Genomic DNA, 22,485 nt, shown 5'->3' with positions numbered 1-22,485 from the left:
CTCCAGATGTGATTTAGTTTCTGGCTAATCAGAGGGCTCTGTGTGAGACTTGGATTTACAGTTGGATGTAGTGATCCTAGGGGCTTCCCTTGTGATCTAGGGGCTCAGCTGGTAAAGAGTCCACCTGTAATGTGGGAGATTCAGGTTCAACTCCTGGGTTGGGAAGATTCCCTGGAGAAGGGAAAGGCTACCCACTCCAGTATTCTGGCCTGGAGAATTCCATGGACTGGACAGACCATGGGGTCGCAAAGAGTCAGACAGGACTGAACGACTTTCACTCTCACTGGTCCTAGCCGGGCAGAGCAAGAGGCATCCACTTGCTGGCGCACCTCTTAGCATCCTCAGTGTAGTTCCAGGGAGATGGTGCTTGACTCACCACCCTGTTCCATGATTTCCTCAGTTACTTACTACCAGGTAATATACCCCAGCCTCAACTGAGCAGACTGATGCAACGTTAATAACCCACTGCTTCCATACGTGGCTTCTTGGGAGTCCCTCCCTGCTGCTGAGATGTAATTCTATAATACTGACTCAAAAAGCAAAAGATGAAAACCCAAATCCCATTTCTTTCCTTTCACTTTCTCTTTCCAACAATAGATGAAACATATAACAAAATCTGGAAGTCACACAGGCTCGTATTGTCAGTTTTATCTCCCCTGTTATAAATTGTGTGAACAGTTGAATTCTGAAATTGAACTCGAGTTCTGACTACATAAAGAAACTCATTACTCTAATTAGATATGAAGTCACAAAGAACATGAATATTTGACAAGTGTGTACCCTGAGGTCAGCAACCTATATCTTAAGAGTGCTGGACACATAAATAAAATGACAGGAAATCATGGATTTACCGTGCAAGCATAGATGTTTCTAAGCTTCAAGGTTATTAAGAATGTAACTCTAATAGCTTCATTTGAAAATTGACATGCTTATTTCAGGAACCTGCATTTTCCCAGGATAAAATGTTCTTTTGAGTCTAAAGTTAAAATAACAACATGCAGGTGTTTACAATCTAATCACAGTGAACTTTATTCATAAAGAGATGTGATGGTTTAATCACACACCAGGCTGTGATCTGCTCAGTGAAATTGGACACAATTTCAGTTTTCAGATAGGATACTTGATTTTGGAAAACACTTGGAAAATGGGCCAGGAATGTTTTTTCACTGGAAATAGGAAAGGTGGTGTGCAAATTCTTGAGAGTCATTTAAGGATATTGCAGAATAATTTTTAATCGCCTGATCTGATAAATTGAGATAGAAAATTCCACTTTGTAGGGTTTGTAAAATGGGGTTGGTTAATTGCTTTCAGTGAGAGTTTAGAAGTGGTTCAGCATAATGGTGAAGAAATGAGTTCGATGGTTTCCTTATTTTGATTTGCAGCTCTTTAAAACATTTAGGAAATAAAACCATCTTGATCCATTTGGCAGGGAGTAATGTTTTCCTTTGCAAACTCCCACTTTACTTTGCGATTCTTTCACAACTACATCACAGTCTCTCTAGAATGATTAGATTTGTGTAAATATTTTTTTCCTATAAGTTGATAAGCTCCTGAAATACAGGTATCATCTTAATACCCAGATAGTTCCTATCAGAGAGCCTTGCAAATTATACAGTAATAAATAGTGGGTGATAAAGTAGTCTCTGTGTAGACTAATTTTTCACTTTAATTCCTAACATATCAAACTCCATTTTCCAGCTGGGTGGCAGTCAGCAGAGTTGTGGGGCAGGTTCATCCAATGTCTTCATATCACTAAGTATCCACTTCCCTGAAAGTTTGACCTTTCTGGAAGAATTCTTTGAGTCCTAGAACTTGAACATTCCTAGCTATCTTTGAGTAGGTAAAATCTGAATAATTTGGGCATTCATGTTTGTGTTGTTGTTTTTTGGTCACTAAGTCATGTATGACTCTTTGCAACCCCGTGAATTATAGCCTGCCAGGCTCCTCTGTCCATGGGGATTCTCTGGGCAAGAATACTGGAGCGGTTTGCCATTTTCTCCTCCAGGGGATCTTTCAGACCCAGGAATCAAACCCAGGTCTCCTGCATTGCAAGCAGATTCTTTACCATCTGAACCACCAGGGAAGTCCCTATGTACCTGCAAGTACAATTTATAAAATTCTCTTTTATATTGCTTAGAATCATACCCCGTGGTCCTTCTCAATCCACGCACTTTCTCTGATAGAGACTCTAGAGATTTGCTCTCACCTTTACGAATAAAAACTGACAATTCCCCTTCAGTACATTTTTGAATGAGAACACTTTTATTTTTCAGGTCTGATCACAGTCTTCTGCTTATTTACATTTTCAGGTTGCATCGACCTCTTAGGAGCAATGCACTTTTTAAGTTGCCTCCCTGCTGGGTAAAGTGGTACTTCCTCTCTTGGTCCTAAAATCATCTCTTTGATGCCTTAAGAAGTACACTTTAGTTCTGGTTTTCTGGAATTTGATTATTGTTTATTTTTGCCATGCCCTTAGTGATTTTATTGATTCCAATTCTATTTCATTCTGCAAGCCCCAGGCTCTTGACTATATCCAGGCTACAATCGTGTTCATTTAGTTCCTCTTTTCTAGGTCATTTTTACCTTCACTCAGCATCCATCAAAGGGAAGACCTGGATGGAGCCCAAGTCCAGGCCACAGGCATGGATAAAGAGACACCCACAATGACATAGAACGTTTTTTTACACACTACTATTTCAGGTAGGGGAACCACTTATAGTCCCACCACTGTATCAGGGGAACCACTTTCACTGTCTCAATGCACTTTAAAAAATGACTTTATACAAACGAATTACAAACATGGTCAAGGAGGCCAAGCACATGGCCCCTTGAACTTGTGTGTGTTTGAAGTCATTTTCCATGCACAGCAAATTGTGCGATCAATCCACCTTTATGTTTCATGTAAATTTGTTTTATTTTTAATAATGAAGCCTGAAGGAACGATTCTTGAAGCATCATAACAGCGTTGACTGACAGCTCCCTAAGTGCTGTCTGTTTTATAGCAGACATAACTGACAGCTTGTAGGTAAAGAGCATACGCAGATGGATGGGGTTCACACTGAACACAGTGGGGCAAAGACCAAAGGAGATATTTATTCTATTTCTTATTTATTAAAATTCAATCAATATGGTAAAATACATGCATTTTGGGAGAATACATTTACTTGTGGGCTGAGACAGATTCAGTTTTTAAACTGTAATAGAAGCTTGATCTATAGCAATTATGTACTAAAATGACCTCATGAATATTTTTAAACTCCAGTGAGACTTACATTACTCATTGTCACAACCCACGTATACTATCTGTTTAGCTGGGAGTGGTCAATACAACTAGAGCCTTTTTAAGCTGTAGATTTAAACTATCAAGTTATCTTTTATGGGCACCCACTTGTGTTGATTAAGTTAAAAATCTGGCCAAGTTAAAAACGAGAATCCTGCAATGCCACTTCTAGGTATACACAGAACTGAAAGCAGTGACCTGAACAGACACCGTACACTCACGTTCACAGCACCATTATTTACAAGCTCAAACGTGAAAACAACTCAAGTGTCCCTGGACACTTGGATGGATAAACAAAATCTGGTCCTTACATACAATGGAATATTAGGTAGCTTTAAGAAGGAATGAAATTCTCATGCATACCATGAAATAGGTAAATGAGTAAGACTTGAACCCACAACTGTTTCATTAGAATTAATCCTCTCCAATATTACTCAGCCATAAAAAGGAACAGTTTTGAGTCAGTTCTAGCAAGGTGGATGAATCTAGAGCCTGTTATACAGACTGAAGTAAGTCAGAAAGAGAAAAACAAATATCATATGTCAATGCATGTATGTGGAATCAAGGAAATGGTACTGATGAACCTATTTGCAGGGCAGGAATAGAGATGCAGACATAGAGAATGGACCTGTGGACACAGTGGGAAAGAAAGGGTGGGACGAATTGAGAGAGTAGAATTTAAATATACATGTTACCGTGTATAGAATAGCTAGCTAATGGGGAGTTGCTGAATAACACCGGGAGCTCAGTCTGGTGCTCTGTGACAATCCAGAGGGGTGGGACAGGTTAGGAGGTAGGATGGAGGTTCAAAAAGGAGGAGATGTATGTATACATACGGCTGATTCATGTTGATGTAGCAGAAACCAACATAACACTATAAAGCAATTTTAATCCAATTAAAAATTAAACAAAAAAGAATCACTTCCCTCCCTCTGCCCCTTACAAGTGTTGAGCCTTTCTTTATTCCCAACTTGTCGCAAGACCACTCACTGCGGACACCACTGGGGACACCTGCTGTACCATTCCCTTGCAGAAACTTTTTGGGCACTGACACCTGGTTGGGAGGCCATTTTGGAAGGGATAGCATGTGAAATCATAAGTGCAAATCTCAACCAGATCGTGTCATGGATTTTCACTTGAATGGAATTTTGGCTACCATGGGAGTTAGAGACATCACCTTAGGCTTAGAGCTGAAATGGGTCAGGCTGCATCAATCCTGGCTGATACCCCCTGGACCATGTCCTCTGGGATTGCAAAAGATTCAGGCACCAGAAAAGGAAAAACAAGCAAATAAAACACCTTAGTAGGATATGTATCAGATTTGATCATATATGAGTTAGGATGGAAGTACCCTAAATCCAAATTTTCATGTCCTTGTGTCTAGGCAGTGGAACCCAAAAGGAATTAAGGCCTATGTAGCTTGGACAGAAAACTCTAGAAAGGACACAGAAGACATTTTAACTGACTCACCCAAGAAGGCTATGGGTGCCAAACGAGCAGGGATCCCTCTCACCCACCCCACCCCTGTCCCCACCCCATCCCCTGGTTCAGGCTCTTGGGCCATGTGTTTCATTGCCCAGTCTGCCCCAGACATCAGGCACAAAATTCAGAAAATGGTGTTGGTCCTCAGACTCTGATGAATGATTTGTTCTAATTGTTTTATTTAGTTTTCAGTAATAGGGATATGGCCCAAAAGTCTGAATGCACCCAGAGGACTATGCAAAAGGCCCAAATGATTGCAGTGGATGTGTTCGTTCAGGGACCACCAACGGGAAGGTCAGTCTTTTGGGGCCAATTTGGCCCTGGCAGACCACTAGGCCAATGGGTACCCAGATAGGACCAGTGCACCCTGTGTGGACAACAGGGGCACTAGGGGGAGGATTGCGATTGATGCACCCTTTGCAAAGAGCCAGGGTATTGGTAGAGGAAATTCCCCAGATGCTAGAGAATATCGGAGCCCCCTTGGTCACTGACAGTTTTGCAATCAGAAGACTGAAGGGGCCCAAGGCCCAAGGTGATTCTGCCTAGAGATACCATCTACATAACTAACGTCAAGCCTTGGGTGGGCAGTGATGTGGCAGGACACTAAATAGAGTTTCTGATAGACACTGGTGCAACCTTTCAGTCTTAACCCAAAGGACTGGTAACCTTAGGAACCATAAGGAATATGTAATGGGGGTGTCAGGGAAGAAATTGGGGCACACTTTTCTGGAACCCTTTTGTGCAGCATCAATGGACTGTTATTTTTACAACCTTTTCTGTTTGTGCCTGTCTGTCTCATCCCTTTAATGAGAAGAGACTGAGGGGCCGTTCTGTTTCTTAAGGGGCAAGGGAACCACCCTTATCACCAGATGGTTCTAACAAAGGAACAGTTAATAGTAGACCTTAATAGACCCTGGAATGTGGAGTTTTGAGGTACTGAGCTTGGCCAAAGATATTCAACTGGTGATTATTAAGTAAAAAGCGTTGTACAGTGTCTAAATAGAGAATACAAATTTCTTAAACCTAGGGAAGATCCTCAAAAATGCTTGTAAATAGATTATCAAAAGGGGAGGCCACTGGTCTAACTAAACTACGTGCATGCTCAGTCGTATCCAACTCTCTGTGACCCCATGGACTGTGGACCCCCAGGCTCCTCTGCCTATGGCATTTCTCAGCAAGAATATTGGAGTGGGCTGCCATTTCCTCCTCCAGGGGATCTTCCCAACCCAGGGATCAAACTGGCGTCCTCTGCATTGGCAGGTGGATTCTTTACCACTAGTGCCACCTAAGAAACCCCTAAAGGTTTTCCATATTGATCAAAAAAGCTCTGCAGTTCCAGAGACTTCTCAGAATCCTTTAAAGGTGTGTGGGTTTTGTGTGTGTGTGTGTGTTGTTACAAAAGAAAATGATTCTATACATATTTGCATGCATGTGGTGTTGGAGAAGACTCTTGAGAGTCCCTTGGACTGCAAGGAGATCCAATCAGTCCATTCTAAAGGAGATAGGTCCTGGGTGTTCATTGGAAGGACTGATGCTAAAGCTGAAACTCCAATACTTTGGCCACCTCATGCGAAGAGCTGACTCACTGGAAAAGCCTCTGATGCTGGAAGGGATTGGGGGCAGGAGGAGAAGGGGACGACAGAGGATAAGATGGCTGGATGGCATCACCAACACGATGGACATGAGTTTGAGTGAACTCCGGAAGTTGGTGATGGACAGGGAGGCCTGGAGTGCTGTGATTCATGGGGTCACAAAGAGTCAGACATGACTGAGTGACTGAATTGAACTGAACTGAACTGATCCTGATACACTGTGCAAGAATTTCAGCAGGGTATGTACCTAGAAATGTAATCAGTAAAGTTGTGTGGTGTGTTCATCTTAACATAGATCACTGACTCGTTGATTTCAGGAAAACTGTACCAATTTATACCCTCACCAGCAGCACCTAACAGTTTCTGCTGTTCATATCTGGCAGCACTTGTTTTGTTAGTGCAATGTTTGACTCTCCTGATATTTACATTAGAAGCTGGTTTTCGAACCAAATTTTCACGTTTACATGATTCCACCATGTTGGATAGTTGGGATTTTATGATCCTGATATGGGACCAAGAATATCTGATGTCTCCAACATAACAGGTACTCAGTAAATGAGAAAAGAAATCTAAACGAATCTAAACTGCAGCTGTTTGGTAAAATCACAAGATTTTTTTTTCATATTTTAAATGTTTATCAGTACATTCTTGATTCCACTCTTTCCTTCTGTCTCCAGATTATGCACCCAGTGTCAACTTACAGTGGTGTATTTCTTCCCAAACTCAAAGGCTACACAGAAAATTGAATGCAGCAGTCTGAGGGTTGCCCCTAGAGGTGGGATATGTATTACAGTTACTTTACTGTAATCTAGTAAATCTAAAATATCATAACATGAATTTTAGAGGAAAAAAAACCCTCCACAATTTCTAACCTTGATTTGAGTACTTCTGTAGTTGAGTACTTCAGAGCACGTAGTTCTGACATGCTCTGACACGTCATTTTTAAAAAATGGTATAAATTCAGCTTTAACATACTTGTTTGATTGTTTTATACTTGGTGAAATCTTCATGAGCTAAATCTTGGTTCCCAAATGCTACTTCATGGGCCTTTGCCAACTTCTGGCCTAAAAAGTAACAACAAAAAGAAGAGTGAACTTACCTCACAACCTAATGGATTCCAATTAAGGGACCACATCTCATCCTGCAATTGTGTCATTTCTACCTTCTCACTAATTAAAATGTTCTATTTTACAAAATAACTAATAGTAGATGATATTTATTTGCTTGACAACTTGACCTCAGATTTTCCACATGTGTGTGTTTGTGTATTAATTTTACAGATCTTTCAAATCTAAGTGTTTGGAAACATTTTCAGAGCTGTTTACTGCTTCCTTTAATAAGTATTTTGTAGAAAGCATGTTGGGAGTTACCATCAGGAGTGCACAAGTCTCAGAAGGTAAGACATAGTTATCAGGATTCATACCTACTTATTAATATTTAGTTCTGATTGGGTTTCCAGGGAGGCTTAGTATTGCTAACAGTAGTAAGGATTATTGTTGTTTTTCAGTCACTCAGTCCTGTCCCACTCTTTCCCACTCTTTGCGATCCCATGGTCAGTAACCCTTCAGGCTGCTGCTTGTGGGGTTTCCCAGGCAAGAATACTGGAGTGGGTTGCCATTTCCTTCTCCAGGGGATCGCTACCAGGGAAGCCCAACAGTAGGGGAAAGCGAGAGTGAAAGTCGCTCAGTCTAGTCCGACTCTATGTAACTCCATGGATTGTACAGTCCACGGAGTGGGTAGCCTTTCCCTTCGCCAGGTGATCTTCCCAACCTAGGGATCGAACCCAGGTCTCCCGCATTGAGGGCAGATTCTTTACGAGCTGAGCCACAGGGAAGCCCAACAGTAGCGGAGTGATGAGCAAAGACAAAGGTCTATTCCCGCCGGTGTAAGGGTTAGCCTGTGCATCATACACTTAGGAAATAACCAGTTTCCCGCAGAAGGATGGAGACCCTGGACCCGGACCCAGGTGGGAAGGTGGAAGGAGGGAAAACCCGTGCTCTGACGCTGTAGGCTGGGAGCAGAGGCTCGGAGAGGAGCTGCGTGATAATGGGCGTGAAGTCAGGGCTGCGCAGGGGGAGCTGGCGCAAGGGCAGGCTGGGCGTGGCACGAAAGGGTTGACGAGAAGCCACGTGGAAATCGTCCCAAGGAGACTCGGTGAGCCACCGACTTCGGATGCCCAGAAAGACCAGGATGCCAAGTAGACTAGGGACCTGGCCCAGGGGCGGGGCGGACACGCCCCGCGTGCTCCCGCGGCCAATCAGCGACGAGCCAGCCGGGGCGCGGGACACGCCCCCTGCTCCGCGCCTCTTCCCGGCAGCCCCGCGGACCCGGCGCCCGTCTGCGCCGGCGCAGTTTGCAGGCCCTGCCCCATCGCCCTCCGGCCCGCGCCTCCTGCCGCCAATATGGCAGCTCCCTGTGTCTCCCGCGGCGCAGCAGCTTCCTACCGGCTCTTTCTTGCGGGTAGGGTTAGCTTCGCCCGGGAACAAGGCCTCTGGAAAGCCGTGGCTTCTGGGCCGCAGACAGGTACCAGATGCCAGGTAAGGCTTGGGAAAGGTGGCAGTGCTGGTCCCTGAAGCACGCGGTGTGGCCAGGCGCCGCCAGTGTTTAGTTGCTCTGAGGGTCCTTAGTTGCTGGGTGAGAAATTTCTTTAGTTGCGGCATATGAGGTCTAGTTCCCTGGGCGGAGATCGAACCCCGGCCCCCAGCATTGGGAGACGGGGCCTGTGGGATTTTTGGTGCTCAACAGAGGTCTCAGGTAAATAGAGGGTGGAATTGCCTTGCAGCGGCCAACCTTTGAGGTTATTGCTGCTTTTCGCAGGGTGCAGTGAGGGGGAACTTACCTGAGACAGAGACAGAGCGACCCCTCCCTTGACCTGTCGCCTGGGTGGATTATGGGTTCAGCCCTACCCCCCCCCAACCCCGATCAGGAGGGTGGAGGTGGATGAGAACTGGCCTCCTGCAGTGGCCCGAAGACTTAATGCAGGAGGTCATACAGTGGAGAGGAGAGAGAAACGTTTCAAAAGTGACTGGCGTCTGAGCAGTTTCCATTCTGTTAATTTTCTCGGTTCAGTTCAGTTCAGTCGCTCAGTCATGTCTGACTCTTTGCGACCCCATGGACTGCAGCACGTCAGGCGTCCATGTCCATTAACAACTCCCAGGGCTTGCTGAAACTCATGTCTATCGAGTCAGTGATGCCACCAAACCATCTCGTCCTCTGTCGTACCTTTCTTCTCCTGCCTTCAGTCTTTCCCAGCATCAGGGTCTTTTCCAAGGAGTCAGTTCCTCACATCAGGTGGCCAAGGTATTGGAACTTCAGCTTTATCAATCAGTCCTTCCAATGAATATTCAGGACTGATTTCCTTTTGGATTGACTGGTTTGATCTCCTTGCTGTCCAAGGGATTCCCAGGAGTCTTTTCCAACACCACAGTTCAGAAGCATCAATTCTTCAGCACTCAGCTTTCTTTATGGTCCAACTATCAATCAGTTCAGTTCAGTTGCTCAGTCGTGTCCAACTCTCTGCTACCCCATGAATCACAGCACACCAGGCCTCCCTGTCCATCACCAACTCCCGGAGTTCACCCAAACTCATGTCCACAGAGTCGGTGATGCCATCCAGCCATCTCATTCTCTGTCGTCCCTGTCTCCTCCCGCCCCCAATCCCTCCCAGCATCAGAGGCTTTTCCAGTGAGTCAACTCGTTGCATAAGGTGGCCAAAGTATTGCAGTTTCAGCTTTAGCATCAGTCCTTCCAGTGAACACCCAGGATCGATCTCCTTTAGAATGGACTGATTGGATCTCCTTGCAGTCCAAGGGACTCAAGAGTCTTCTCCAACACCACAGTTCAAAAGCATCAATTCTTCGGTGCTCAGCTTTCTTCACAGTCCAACTCTCACATCCATACATGACCACGGGAAAAAACCATACTCTTGACTAGACGGACCTTTCTTGGCAAAGTAATGTCTCTGCTTTTTAATATGCTGTCTAGGTTGGTCATAACTTTCCTTCCAAGGAGCAAGCGTCTTTTAATTTCATGGCTGCCGTCACCATCTGCAGTGATTTTGGAGCCCCCAAAAATAAAGTCTGACACTGTTTCCACTGTTTTCCCATCTATTTCCCATGAAGTGATGGGACCAGATGCCATGATCTTTGTTTTCTGAATGTTGAGCTTCAAGCCAACCTTTCCACTCTCCCCTTTCACTTTCATCAAGAGGCTTTTGAGTTCCTCTTCACTTTCTGCCATAAGGGTGGTATCATCTGCATATCTGAGGTTATTGATATTTCTCCCGGCAATCTTGATTCCAGCTTGTGCTTCTTCCAGCCCAGCATTCCTCATGATGTACTCTGCACATAAGTTAAATAAGCCGGGTGACAATATACAACCTTGACGTACACCTTTTCCTATTTGGAACCAGTCTGTTGTTCCATGTCCAGTTCTAACTGTTGCTTCCTGACCTGCATACAGGTTTCTCAAGAGGCAGGTCAGGTGGTCTGGGATTCCCATCTCTTTCAGAATGTTCCACAGTTTATTGTGATCGACACAGTCAAAGGCTTTGGCATAGTCAATGAAGCAGAAATAGATGTTTTTCTGGAACTCTCTTGCTTTCTCCATGATCCAGCGGATGTTGGCAATTTGATCTCTGGTGCCTCTGCCTTCTCTAAAACCTGCTTGAACATCTGGAAGTTCACGGTTCACATATTGCTGAAGCCTGGCTTGAAGAATTTTCTCGGTAGTATGTCTCTAACTGATGGAGACCAGAACTTGTAAATTACATTTAATCCTGAGGCCAGTGGGAAGCCAGGATTCTAGCTTCAGAACTGGTTGGATGATAATGCCATTTACTGACATGGGATCTGAGTCAAAGGAACACAATTTGAGAGGGAAAAAGACAAGCTTAGTTTTGGAAATAGTTGTATTTATTACATAGTTACATTTGTGGTGTCCAAGTGGACCCAAAGAGAGGCAAGCCTATAGTTCAAGAAGAGAGCTGGTTTACAAGTCCTCTGTTACCTTGTGTGTGGTAATTAATGTATTAGATTATTTAGGGGAGGGTGTAGTCAGTGAGGAAAAAGAAGGACCAGACCCTGAAGGACACACAGTAGAGAAAGAAGGGCCCCCAGGAGATTGGGAATGACCTACCAAAGAAGTCGGAGAAAAACCCGGCAGTGTGGAGTCATAGAAACAGGAGACTGCTGCAAGGAGGGAAAGTGATTAACAGGACCAGATATTGTAAAGAAGTCAAGTACTAGGATCAAAATCTGTGTGGAAAAAAGGAATACTATCTTTTTTCATTTTTTCTTCTACATTTTAACTCACAGCAACCAATCCATCCATTCATTTACCCTTCAAACATTTGTTTTTAATGTTTTTTAACTGGAAAATAGGAAGTTTTTATTTTCTCATGCATCTCTTTTGAGTATATCCTTTTGTATACACACAATTTTCTGTGAGTGGTACAGAATGGTTACAGAATGTCTTTATTGTTGACAGTGTGAGGGACGTGACCATGAGTATTTTTTTTCCTCCCTGGAACTCCCAAACCTGCTAATACGTGTATCCTTCTGTGTCTTTCTTTATGTTTTTTAAATCACATACAGACATACATGAAATGCATATTTTTTTAAGAATGGAGTCTGTTTTACTTTTTCTTTCTTTACCTAACATGTATAGTGCAAGTCTCTCCAATTATTATTATTAGACACCTATTACGTGTCTTTGTTGTTGTTAGTTGCTCGGTCATGTCCAACTCTTTGCAAACCACATGGACTGTAGCCTACCAGCTCTGTCCAAGGAATTCTGTAGGCAAGAATACTGGACTGGGTTGCCATTACCTTTTCCAGGGGCTCTTCCCAACCCAAGGATCGAACCCTTGTCTCCTACATTGCAGGCAGATTCTTTACCATTGAGCCATAAGGGAAGCCTTCTTATAGAGGGATTTTTACTTTTTGTTTATGAAGTATCAGTGTGTTCCAGCCAGTGATATAAGCAGTAGCTACTATGAGTCACAGTCAGAAACGTTTGAGAAACACTGATGCAACAAGGAAAAAGAAATAAGTTCTGTTAACTGAACCGAACTGAACATAACTGGGACTCTTGGCTGCTCAGTTGGCAGCCTCTGTGATGGGTTTTCTCCTGTGTACCAGAATTGTGGAATCCATGTTTCACATCAGTGCTTCAGTACAAGTGCAGATATCTGGGTGTCCCAAATTTGAGTGGAGGAGGGAATATTACTTGTGAATGGCCAGATTTTTCTGGTTTTAGACCTGTGAATATCAAGGATCTACACACAGTGTACTGTGAGATTTGTAGAGGTAAATACAGAAGAGCACAGACATGCAGAGCCTAATACAAATGAGCTGAAATGGATAGAATGACAGCATCCTCTCGAGGAGGTAATGGGAGAGTCTGTCAGGAGTTACATGAGAAAAGAGGGATTCTGTTCCAGGAAGATGCAGTAGGTACCCAAACACCAGAGATGTGCACAGTCAGTGGATTCTGGCAGCGACAAATAATTGCTTCCAGCAATTACAGTTGGTGTAATTGATGAGAGAGTGCTGAGACAGGATTAGAAAGTGTTTTGCTTTGCTAAGATACTTGATTTTTTTTAATTTATTTATTTTAATTGGAGGTTAATTACTTTACAATATTGTGGTGGTTTTTGCCATACGCTGACGTGAATCAGCCACAGGTGTACATGTGTTTCCCCGCCCCCCGCCGACCCTGAACCTCCCTCCCACCTCCCTCCCCATCCTATCCCTCTGGGTTGTCCCAGTGCACTGGCTTTGGGTGCCCTGTTTCATGCATTGAACTTGGACTGGTGATCTATTTCACATATGGTAATATACATGTTTCAGTGCTATTCTCTCAAATCATCCCACCCTTGCCTTCTCCCACAGAGTCCAAAAGTCTGTTCTTTACACCTGTGTCTCTTTTACTGTCTCGCATATAGGGTCGTCATTACCATCTTTCTAAATTCCATATATATGCGTTATTATACTGTATTGGTGTTTTTCTTTCTGACTTACTTCACTCTGTATAATAGGCTCCAGTTTCATCCAACTCATTAGAACTGATTCAAATGCATTCCTTTTTATAGCTGAGTAATACTCCATTGTGTATATGTGCCACAGCTTTCTTATCTATTCGTCTGCCGACGGACATCTAAGTTGCTTCCATGTCCTAGCTATCATAAAAAGTGCCGCATTGAACATTGTCACAAATAAAAGTAGTTTTGGCTTTGTTATAAGTAGTTGACAGGCACGGTGTAATACAAAGTTTCTCCATGAATTCTTAATGCCTATCAATATAGTTTTATGTAGGAATGCTCATTTAGCTTTCCGTAATGTTTATGACATTCACAATAGGAAAAAGCAGTAGGCCAGTCTATTTTGAAAACTGTTACTACAAACATCAGTGTGTCCTCTTGATTTTCTCCTGAGCACTTTCTAAGTTTTTACTGAGCCAACAAGCCTTTGTCAGTTGGACTGTCAGCCAGAGAAGAATGCTGGATGATATTCGATGGCTTAGCCCTTGTGTATTTTGCTTTTATTTTGAAGAACATTGCTGCCTCTGCCTTAAGGAGCTCTTCTTTTCATCTCTCATCTTGTGGGCTCTTGGAGGTTATAATGTTCTATATTTATCACAGCATTCGTTTGTTTACAGTAGTCTTAATACGACTGGCAAATTCCTCAAAAGCCTTTGCAAAGCAGATTTTAAAATTGACCGGTGTTTATAGCAGATGCTTTATACAGCTATGTGCATTAGTTGTGTTTTCCCCCAGATAACTTTTGAATTTTTTAAAATTCCATTTTGTTAGCAATGGGAAAGGAAAGCCCTTTGGTAGCATAAGTTGTTCCCTTGGCGATGTCATCCTCCAAGGTGTTTTAGTGTGTCCCTCGTCACTTTAATTATGGAAAATACTGGGTCATTAAAATTTTCATTTTCCTCGTATAGTTTACAAAGTTCTTATTTAAAGAAAGCTTGATGATAGGTATGCCCATCGTTGCCACCTCTCTTTCCTTATAAAACAGGGTAAGTGAACTTTCTTGCACTCTGCTTTATTGTTGTAATTGGGGTGTTGAGTGATTATTTATTGCTGTATAGCAAATTAACCTCAAATATAGCAGCTTAAAACAACAGATATTTCCCTCGTGGACTCTGTGAATCAGGATTCCAGGCACAGTTGCACTGGGCTTTCTGCTCAAGGTCTCCCACAAGGCAGCAGCCCATGGTCATCTCGGGTCAGGGGTGGAAATCTGCTGCCCACATGCTCAGTGTGGGTGTGGGCAGGACTCACATCCTTGCAGCTGTTTCGCTGGCTGTTGGCCAGAGACCACCCTCAGTTCTTGGCCTGTGGACCTCTGGGGGGCAGTTCACCACGTCTTGTTTCCTCGGTTTGATCAAGAGAGAGAAAAGGGGGAGGAGAGCCTTCTTGTAACCTGACCACAGAAGTGTCTTTCTGCTTTGTCAGGGTATTCTGTTCATGAGAAGCGCAGACCAGGTCTGTGTCTTCTGCTGGTTTCTGTCTGCATGTACACAAGCTTATCTTAAGGGGAGTGGTGTTTCTCTCTTTGGGCTTCCCAGGTGGCGCTAGTGGTAAATAATCCGCCTGTCAGTGCAGGAGACACAGGTTCCATCTTGAGTTGGAAGATTCCCCTGGAGAAGGGCATGGCAACCCACTCCAGTTTTCTTGCCTGGAGAATCTCAACGGACAGAGGAGCCTGGCTGATTACAGTCCATGGGGTGTAGTCAGACAAGACTGAGGATGCACTGTACCGTTTTACCCTCATTCACTATACGTCAAGTCCCATAGCAGCTGACATTGACCAGTTGGTATCAAATGTGGATATTTCTAGCAGATAATGGAGATAGCATATCACCCAGTTATTTTTATTATTATTTTTAATGTGTTGAAATGCTAGTAGTTTAAACTTCTTTGTGAGCATAGGCTTTTAAAAGTAACCTTTATCTCGTCTCCAGACTCCTATCAATTGAGTACTGTCCTAAAAAGACAATTGTTTGAAATGTCTTCTTTTATTTAGAGACAGTGGCCTATAAGATCATTGTTTAACTTAAAATCTTATCTTTCCATTTGTATTTTCTGCTAGATATTAAGGCTCAAACATTCCCCGGCTGTAACAACAAAGAAAAATGTTGCAGCCTTAAGACGTGAAAGTTACACAGTGGACTTTATTAAAAAGCAGATTGAAGAGTTCAACCTTGGGAAGAGACACTTGGCCAACATGATGGGGGAGGACCCAGAAACCTTTACCCAGGAGGATGTTGATGTAAGTGCCGTGCTTGTTCTGGGAATCACGGGAACAAGCGCAGATCTTCGTTTTTCTAACCTTGTTCAGTGAAACATGACTTCTTAACAGTAAAGCCTTTAAACGAAGTGTTAGATGTCATTTAAAACTCACAAGAATCAGAGATTTTTCTTTTATTATACTTTAAAGGACACACGTTATTTATTTATTGCATTAACTGACTTGTTAAACTAGGGGCTTCCCTGGTGGCTCAGTAAGTAAAGAACCTGCCTGCCAATGCAGAAGCCAGAGGAGGCGTGGGTTTGATCCCTGGGTCAGGGAGATCCCCTGGAGAAGGAAATGGCAGCCCACTCCAGTATTCTTGCCTGGAAAATCCCATGGACAGAGAAGCCTGGCGGGCTACAGCCCATGGGATCACAATGAGTGGGACACAACTGAGTGAATGAACACACCTAGTTAAAAGTCTGGGCTCACTGTGTAACTTTTACATAGGAAAATTGGGTGCCACTGTATTCACATTAAACCATTTGTTATTATTTTATGTGTTTCAGAGATTGGGTTTTCCTTACTATTAATACTTAACCAATTGCTAACATAATGATCACTGAAATCATTTATGAAATTCATTTAGGCAAAAATATTGATATAAAACAATTTTTCACATATTAAAATAGCTAACTTTTTTGTTAAGAAGTTTAAAGAAGATACACATTGGTGTCTTTCATCTAGAGTATCCTTCTTACATTATTTAGAGATATCTAAAAGATTCTGTCATTCAGTCAGGTAGAAGCAGTATTATTAGTTCTGCCTCTTAAAATATTGTTTTCCAGAGAAGATGTGTTTAAAATCTTGCTGTAAATGTGTGAGGTTATACATTTCCGGTACTTTTAAAACTCTGTGTGTGTTCAGTGAAAGTAAGTTGATAATATTTTGTATCATTGTGCTAACTGAAAATAATAAAAATTCTCTTTAGAGTTAGCCAATAAAGTAGTGAAATCGTGAATTAATATGGAAAAAACATACAATAGCTTCTTTTAAAATATGTAGAATCTTTTAAAAAATATGTAGAAGCTGGATTTCTTGTGAGGAATATAGATGTAGAACTTTGTTATTAATCTTTCTTTAGAAGATAAATCTGTTGTAGTTGAAGTGATGTTGTGGAAAGATGCAGAAGCTGGCATTAGGAGAGTCCCTGCAGTGTCGTGAACTTACTCTTTAGCAGGTCACAGCATCGTCACTTGGTCTCCCCATCTCTGAAGGAATAGCTCCTGTTCGCGACCTCAGAATCTGACTAAGGAGCAGGAGACTAGTGTGTTGTGCTGTTGTTCTCATTGCCATTAGCTGTAATAAATAAAATCTACCGTGACTTGAGTTAGTCACCAGGGCTCCAGTGGCCTTGGTCACATGACTCTTCATGAGATGGTGTGCTGGGGAGAAGACTCTGCATTCCCGTCGGGAACGTGGATTCATCCTGGAGCCGCATCATCCCGAGAGCACTCTGCTGTGGGCTGGGGCGTGCTCTCGCCTCGCCCGCGTCTGGGAGCCCAGGTGGAAACGTGAACCCTTCTCTGTGACACGAGTGACGCAGTGCCACTGCTTTCCACTTTACTGCCAGTGACGGAACAGCTTTACCAGGTCTCACACTTTATGTCGGGTAACTGGTGGCATTGTATTAAACTCTTTGTCATTAGAGTAGACACTAAAGCAGAAGAGGACAATGACAACCAACCATTACCAAAGCATTGAAATTGTATGGGGATGTATCATTTTATATTCCTGTTTCCGTTTATGTTTCTGAAACTATTCTTTCTGTAAGAGGTTTGGCTGTGTGTATCACCCGGAAGAGATAGTACAGCTAATGGATCTTCTTTAACATTTCCATACTGACAAAATGCTTGCTTATTTCTAAGGACAAAAATAATTTGATATCCAAAGTTCAGTTCAGTTCAGTCGCTCATTCGTGTCCGACTCTTTGTGACCCCATGAACTGCAGCACGCCAGGCCTCCCTGTCCATCACCAACTCCTGGAGTTCACCCAAACTCATGTCCATTGAGTCGGTGATGCCATCCAGCCATCTCATCCTCTGTCGTCCCGTTCTCCTGCCCTCAATCTTTTCAAATGAGTCAGCTCTTCGCATCAGGTGACCAGACTATTGGAGCTTCAGCTTCAACATCGGTCCTTCCAATGAACACCCAGGACTGATCTCCTTTAGGATGGACTGGTTGGATCTCCTTGCAATCCAAGGGACTCTCAAGAGTCTTCTCCAGCACCACAGTTCAAAAACATCAATTCTTCGGCACTCAGCTTTCTTTATAGTCCAACTCTCACGTCTATACATGACTACTGGAAAAACCATAGCTTTCCTCATGGCAAAGTAATGTCTCTGCTTTTTAATATGCTGTCTGGGTTGGTCATAACTTTCCTTCCAGGGAGTAAGCGTCTTTTAATTTCATGGCTGCCGTCAACATCTGCAGTGATTTTGGAGCCCAGAAAAATAAAGTCAGCCACTGTTTCCCCATCTATTTCCCATGATGGGACCAGATGCCATGATCTTAGTTTTCTGAATGTTGAGCTTTAAGCCAACTTTTCACTCTCCTTTTTCACTTTCATCAAGAGGCTTTTGAGTTCCTCTTCACTTTCTGCCATAAGGGTGGTGTCATCTGCATATCTGAGGTTATTGATATTTCTCCCAGCAATCTTGATTCCAGTTTGTGCTTCCTCCAGCCCAGTGTTCCTCATGATGTACTCTGCATATAAATGAAATAAGCACGGTGACAGTATACAACCTTGACGTTCTCCTTTTCCTATTCGGAACCAGTCTGTTGTTCCATGTCCGGTTCTAACTGTTGCTTCCTGACCTGCATACAGGTTTCTCAAGAGGCGGGTCAGGTGGTCTGGTATTCCCATCTCCTTCAGAATTTTCCACAGTTTATTGCGATCCATACAGCTTTGGCATAGTCAATAAAGTTAGGAAAATATTTTTCTAAAAGATTAATTTATTTGACCATATCAGGTCTTAGATGCAGCGTGTAGGCTCTTTGATTGCGGTACACAGACTCTGCACTTGCCATGCGTGTGGGTTCAGTTGCTCCATGTCTTGTGGCATCTTAGTTCCCCAACCAGGGAAGGACCCTGTGCCTCTTGCATTGGCAGGTGGATTCCTAACCACTGGTCCACCAGGGAAGTCCTGAGGGAGAGAAGCTTATTTTTTAATCGTTATTGTAACGAAGAATACGGCCACTTACTGAAACCTCCTGTGTGTGCTCACGATCCATCCCTGTGTTTCATTTTCATAAAAACCTCACAGGGCAGGTGCTTATTGTTGCGGACGCCAAGACTATACGAGGCGTTCACCCAAAGTCTGCTGTTCTCACGCTTTCAAAGATTTGATTTGGATAACACTTTCTACAATCAGATGCAGTCTCCCTGCCTTACTTAGTGGAACACAGTGAACGCAGTGAACCTTTCGGAGCCGCAGGATTTTCCTTTCTGGGATGGTTGTCAGACTGTGGGGTCCCCGAGGACGTGTTGTCCCTGTACTGAATGACCTGGCACTGCCCTTCTTCCATGCCAACGTGTCCATCTCTGCTTCTGCCTCTCGGCTCTACTTCACCTGCCTGCGTTTAGCACAGCTCAGGTTGTTAGGTGTGTGAATTAGAGCCAAGGGACATAGGACTCGGCATGAGGACCCATATGCCCTTCCTTCTAAGTAAAATCACAAATTTATGTCAGCTCATTTACAGGCCTTTTTCACTGACTTCTAGGTTTACAACTTTATTCCAGAAGGTTGAGCTGGACTAGATGTCTGGCCTCTGGCCTCAGTGAAAGAAGCATATATAACATAAAAGTATGAAAATTATACCTAGCTAATCTTGCATGCTGGTGTACCCTTAATTTAATCAGCCTTTTAAAAAAGAGTGCTGAGGGGGATTAGTGAAATAAAAAAGAAATATCATTGGTAGAATTTATGAATAAAAATAATTCTGCTTGTCACTGTTGGTATTTAAAGTTACATTATTTAGAAATATTATTATTATTATTAAAGCTCCAGCATTGTATATCTGCTGGAAATGTTTTTGAAAAATATTTAATGCTAAATTTATATGAAAAATACCCTTTTAGTTGGTAAAAAAGCAAATTCACTAGAAAGAAATAAAGTGTAGATGTTCTCCATTTCAAAATAGTTTGAATTTTATCTAATTTCTTCAGTTATGTTGAAAAGAAAGAAGCCGCGCACCATTCTTTATTCCCAAATCACTGGTGCTGCTGGTGACAGGAAAAGCAGTCCCTCTGACGAGCAGCGTGCTGTGCATGCTCAGTCGCTCAGTCGTGTCCGACTCTTTGCAACCCCATGGACTGTAGCCCACCAGGCTCCTCTGTCCATGGGATTCTCCAGGCAAGAATACTGCAGTGGGTTGTCATTTCTTCCTCCGGGGAATCTTTCTGACCCAGGGATCGAACCCAACTCTCCTGCATTGGCAGGCGGGTCCTTTACCACTGAGCTGCCAGGGACCCCATGACAAACAGTGGTAGTCTGTGTATGGGGCACCTTGCTGAAAGTACTGAAATGTGCGCTAAATATTGTGAAGGTAGATCTTAATGGCGTGGACCTCAACTCCTGTGCCATAAATCTTTCCCAGGTGACTGCTAGATGTTGATCAGACAAGTGTTCTCGTCTGAGAATACTGTGCCCTGGGTTGGGGCGGGGTGGGGGTAGTGTCTGTGAGACGAACACTGAGTTGAGTGGGGTTGTAATTCAATGTAAAGTAGTTGTAGTTTGGCCAAGAGAAGAGTCTGTTTGTACAGAAGCTGAGAAATAGCCCTGGCGTGTATAACAGGAGTAGGGTAGAAATATTTTCTGCAAATCTTGACCCAGGGCTGCAGACTGGTCAGGTGAGTGGTGGTCAGGGCCCCAGAACTCATAGACACAGTCACATGTTGCTCTGCTGGAGCAGACAGACCTCTGTAGTGTTGCTGACTCTTACCCCTTTTCGATGGTTCACATGGATCATCAGAATTCCTTTTCTCAAAGTCGTGCTGCAAATACACAAAAAGGTGAGGACCACCGGTATTTGCATCTTTCTTTTTGACTTCAGCCTATCCATTTTAAGTTTGGAGATATTTCAGTTATCCTAAATATTATGGATACAGAATTGCAGTTGCGTTTACTAATGAGTGTATTTGGGAATTAAAAGTTAAGTTCTATGTTAGTCGAGAAATTCAGGAAAAAAGCCAGCAAATTGATATATAATACTGCTGAAGTCTACCAATTACTTTTTAATTGGTATTATAGACCTCCTTCCGAAACCTGAGTGTTTTATTCTCCTCAGTGCGGATCTGCTGTGTGAAGTTTCTCTAATTGATTTGCTGTGCCCATTCCGTTTGATGTATCATTTTTCACAATATTTCATAATTTGTGCTCACTTCTAATGAACAGAGTCATTAGGACAGGCATGTCTAAGTACAACTGACAGCCAACATTAGGTGCCAGATGCAGTTTATAAAGCTGTGTAGCGCTGCAGAGAACAGTTTAAATAAATTAGCACCTGTACATTAGTCTCACTTGCTGGTAATTTATAAGCGAATCAGTAGAGATGACATGTAGGTAAGTCATTGATCACGTTAACAGCTGCAGACCCACTGCCCAGCTGGGATCCCTAATTAATAGGGATTGCAGTCCTGACCCAGGGCTCCCATGTCCCGGATGGCGTCTGCAGTCCTTTCGTACTTTGACATAAAGCCTGAGAATATATAGTTACATATTTAGCCTTCATGGGAGGGAATACTGCAGTCACCAGTATTCTCATGAAAATTTGAAGATGTAAGCAGCATGTTTACAAATAAGAAATACCTTATTTTATTCTGTGACACTTGCTTGGGTTAATTTTTTTTTTACTTTCTTTTGTTTTGGATTTAGGTAAGCCATGCTGTAGTCTTATAAATTTCTGAAGGATTCTGTGTTGTTGTTGTTCAGTCACTAAGTCGTGTCTGACTCTGCAACCCCATGGACTATCGCCTGGCAGGCTTCTCTGTCCATGGGATTCTCCAGGCAAGAGTATTGGAGTGGGTTGCCAGGCCTTCCTCCAGAGGATCTTTGACTTCGTTTTCCAACTTTGGCTCTCTGACTGATCTGGAGTTTACACAGATGTGTGGTGTGAGGTTTGGATCCAGTTTTATCTTTTCCAGTTGGCAACCACTTGTCTCAACATCATTTATGAAATAAAAAGTCCACCTTCTGCAGAGAAGGAGAGAGAGCAGCCCCTGGTTTTTCAAAAAGAAAAAAGTTCACAAGAGTAGTACTCTGGTATTTGACCTGAGTTTTGTTGTTGTTTTTGTTTTTTAGCGTTGCTTTTATTGCCAGAAGCAGAATGAGTAAAACTTGACTCAGAGACACACCTGGGCTCCTTAATGTAATTGAATTTGCACCCCCCAGAATTTATAGGCCCTCCTTCTAGGGACAGGATCTGGTCTAGCACGTTTTCTTTTTTTAAAAAAAAAAATATTTCTTTGACTGCATCAAGCCTTGATTGTGGCATGTGGAATCTAGTTCCCTGACCAGCGATTGAACCCGGGACCCTGCATTTGGAGCAGAGTCTTAGTCCCTGGACTACCAGGGAAGTCCCCAGCATGTTTTCTGTGCAGAAGAAACAGGTGCTGAAAGAAGAGCGCTGGGGCTGCAGGGGCTGCCAGTCCATCTGGAGCTCAGGGAGGGTGTAGGGTCCACAGGCTTTTCATCTGATCATGTGCAGCAGAGATGAAGACCTGTAGTCTTTGTGTTTGCTTTTCCTTTTGATTGTGAGGAGGGTGCTGGAGAAGACTGCAGGGGCTTATGTGGTCCCTCTCAGGTTGGGGGCAGTCCTGCCTCCA

General features: G+C 43.2%; 1 protein-coding gene across 3 annotated transcripts in view; it reads left to right on the top strand.

Moving 5' to 3' along the window:
- The first annotated feature begins 8,709 nt into the window (after positions 1 to 8,709).
- Positions 8,710 to 22,485, top strand: part of MRPS9 (mitochondrial ribosomal protein S9) — a 37,867-nt gene continuing 24,091 nt past the window's right edge. The window contains exons 1-2 of one of the 3 annotated variants that reach the window (XM_055400117.2): positions 8,710 to 8,891; positions 15,459 to 15,638. In XM_055400117.2, the coding sequence (XP_055256092.2) occupies positions 8,757 to 8,891; positions 15,459 to 15,638 (315 nt within the window). In that variant the 5' untranslated portion in view covers positions 8,710 to 8,756. The remainder of the gene's footprint in view (positions 8,892 to 15,458; positions 15,639 to 22,485) is intronic. The other 2 variants (XM_055400115.2, XM_055400116.2) reach the window with 2 other exon arrangements.

The sequence above is a fragment of the Moschus berezovskii genome, chromosome 11, assembly GCF_049115385.1.
Source record: "Moschus berezovskii isolate FMDL1 chromosome 11, NW_MosBer_1.0, whole genome shotgun sequence".
Classification (NCBI taxonomy): Eukaryota; Metazoa; Chordata; class Mammalia; order Artiodactyla; family Moschidae; genus Moschus; species Moschus berezovskii.
This window is presented reverse-complemented; position numbering and strand designations above follow the sequence as displayed.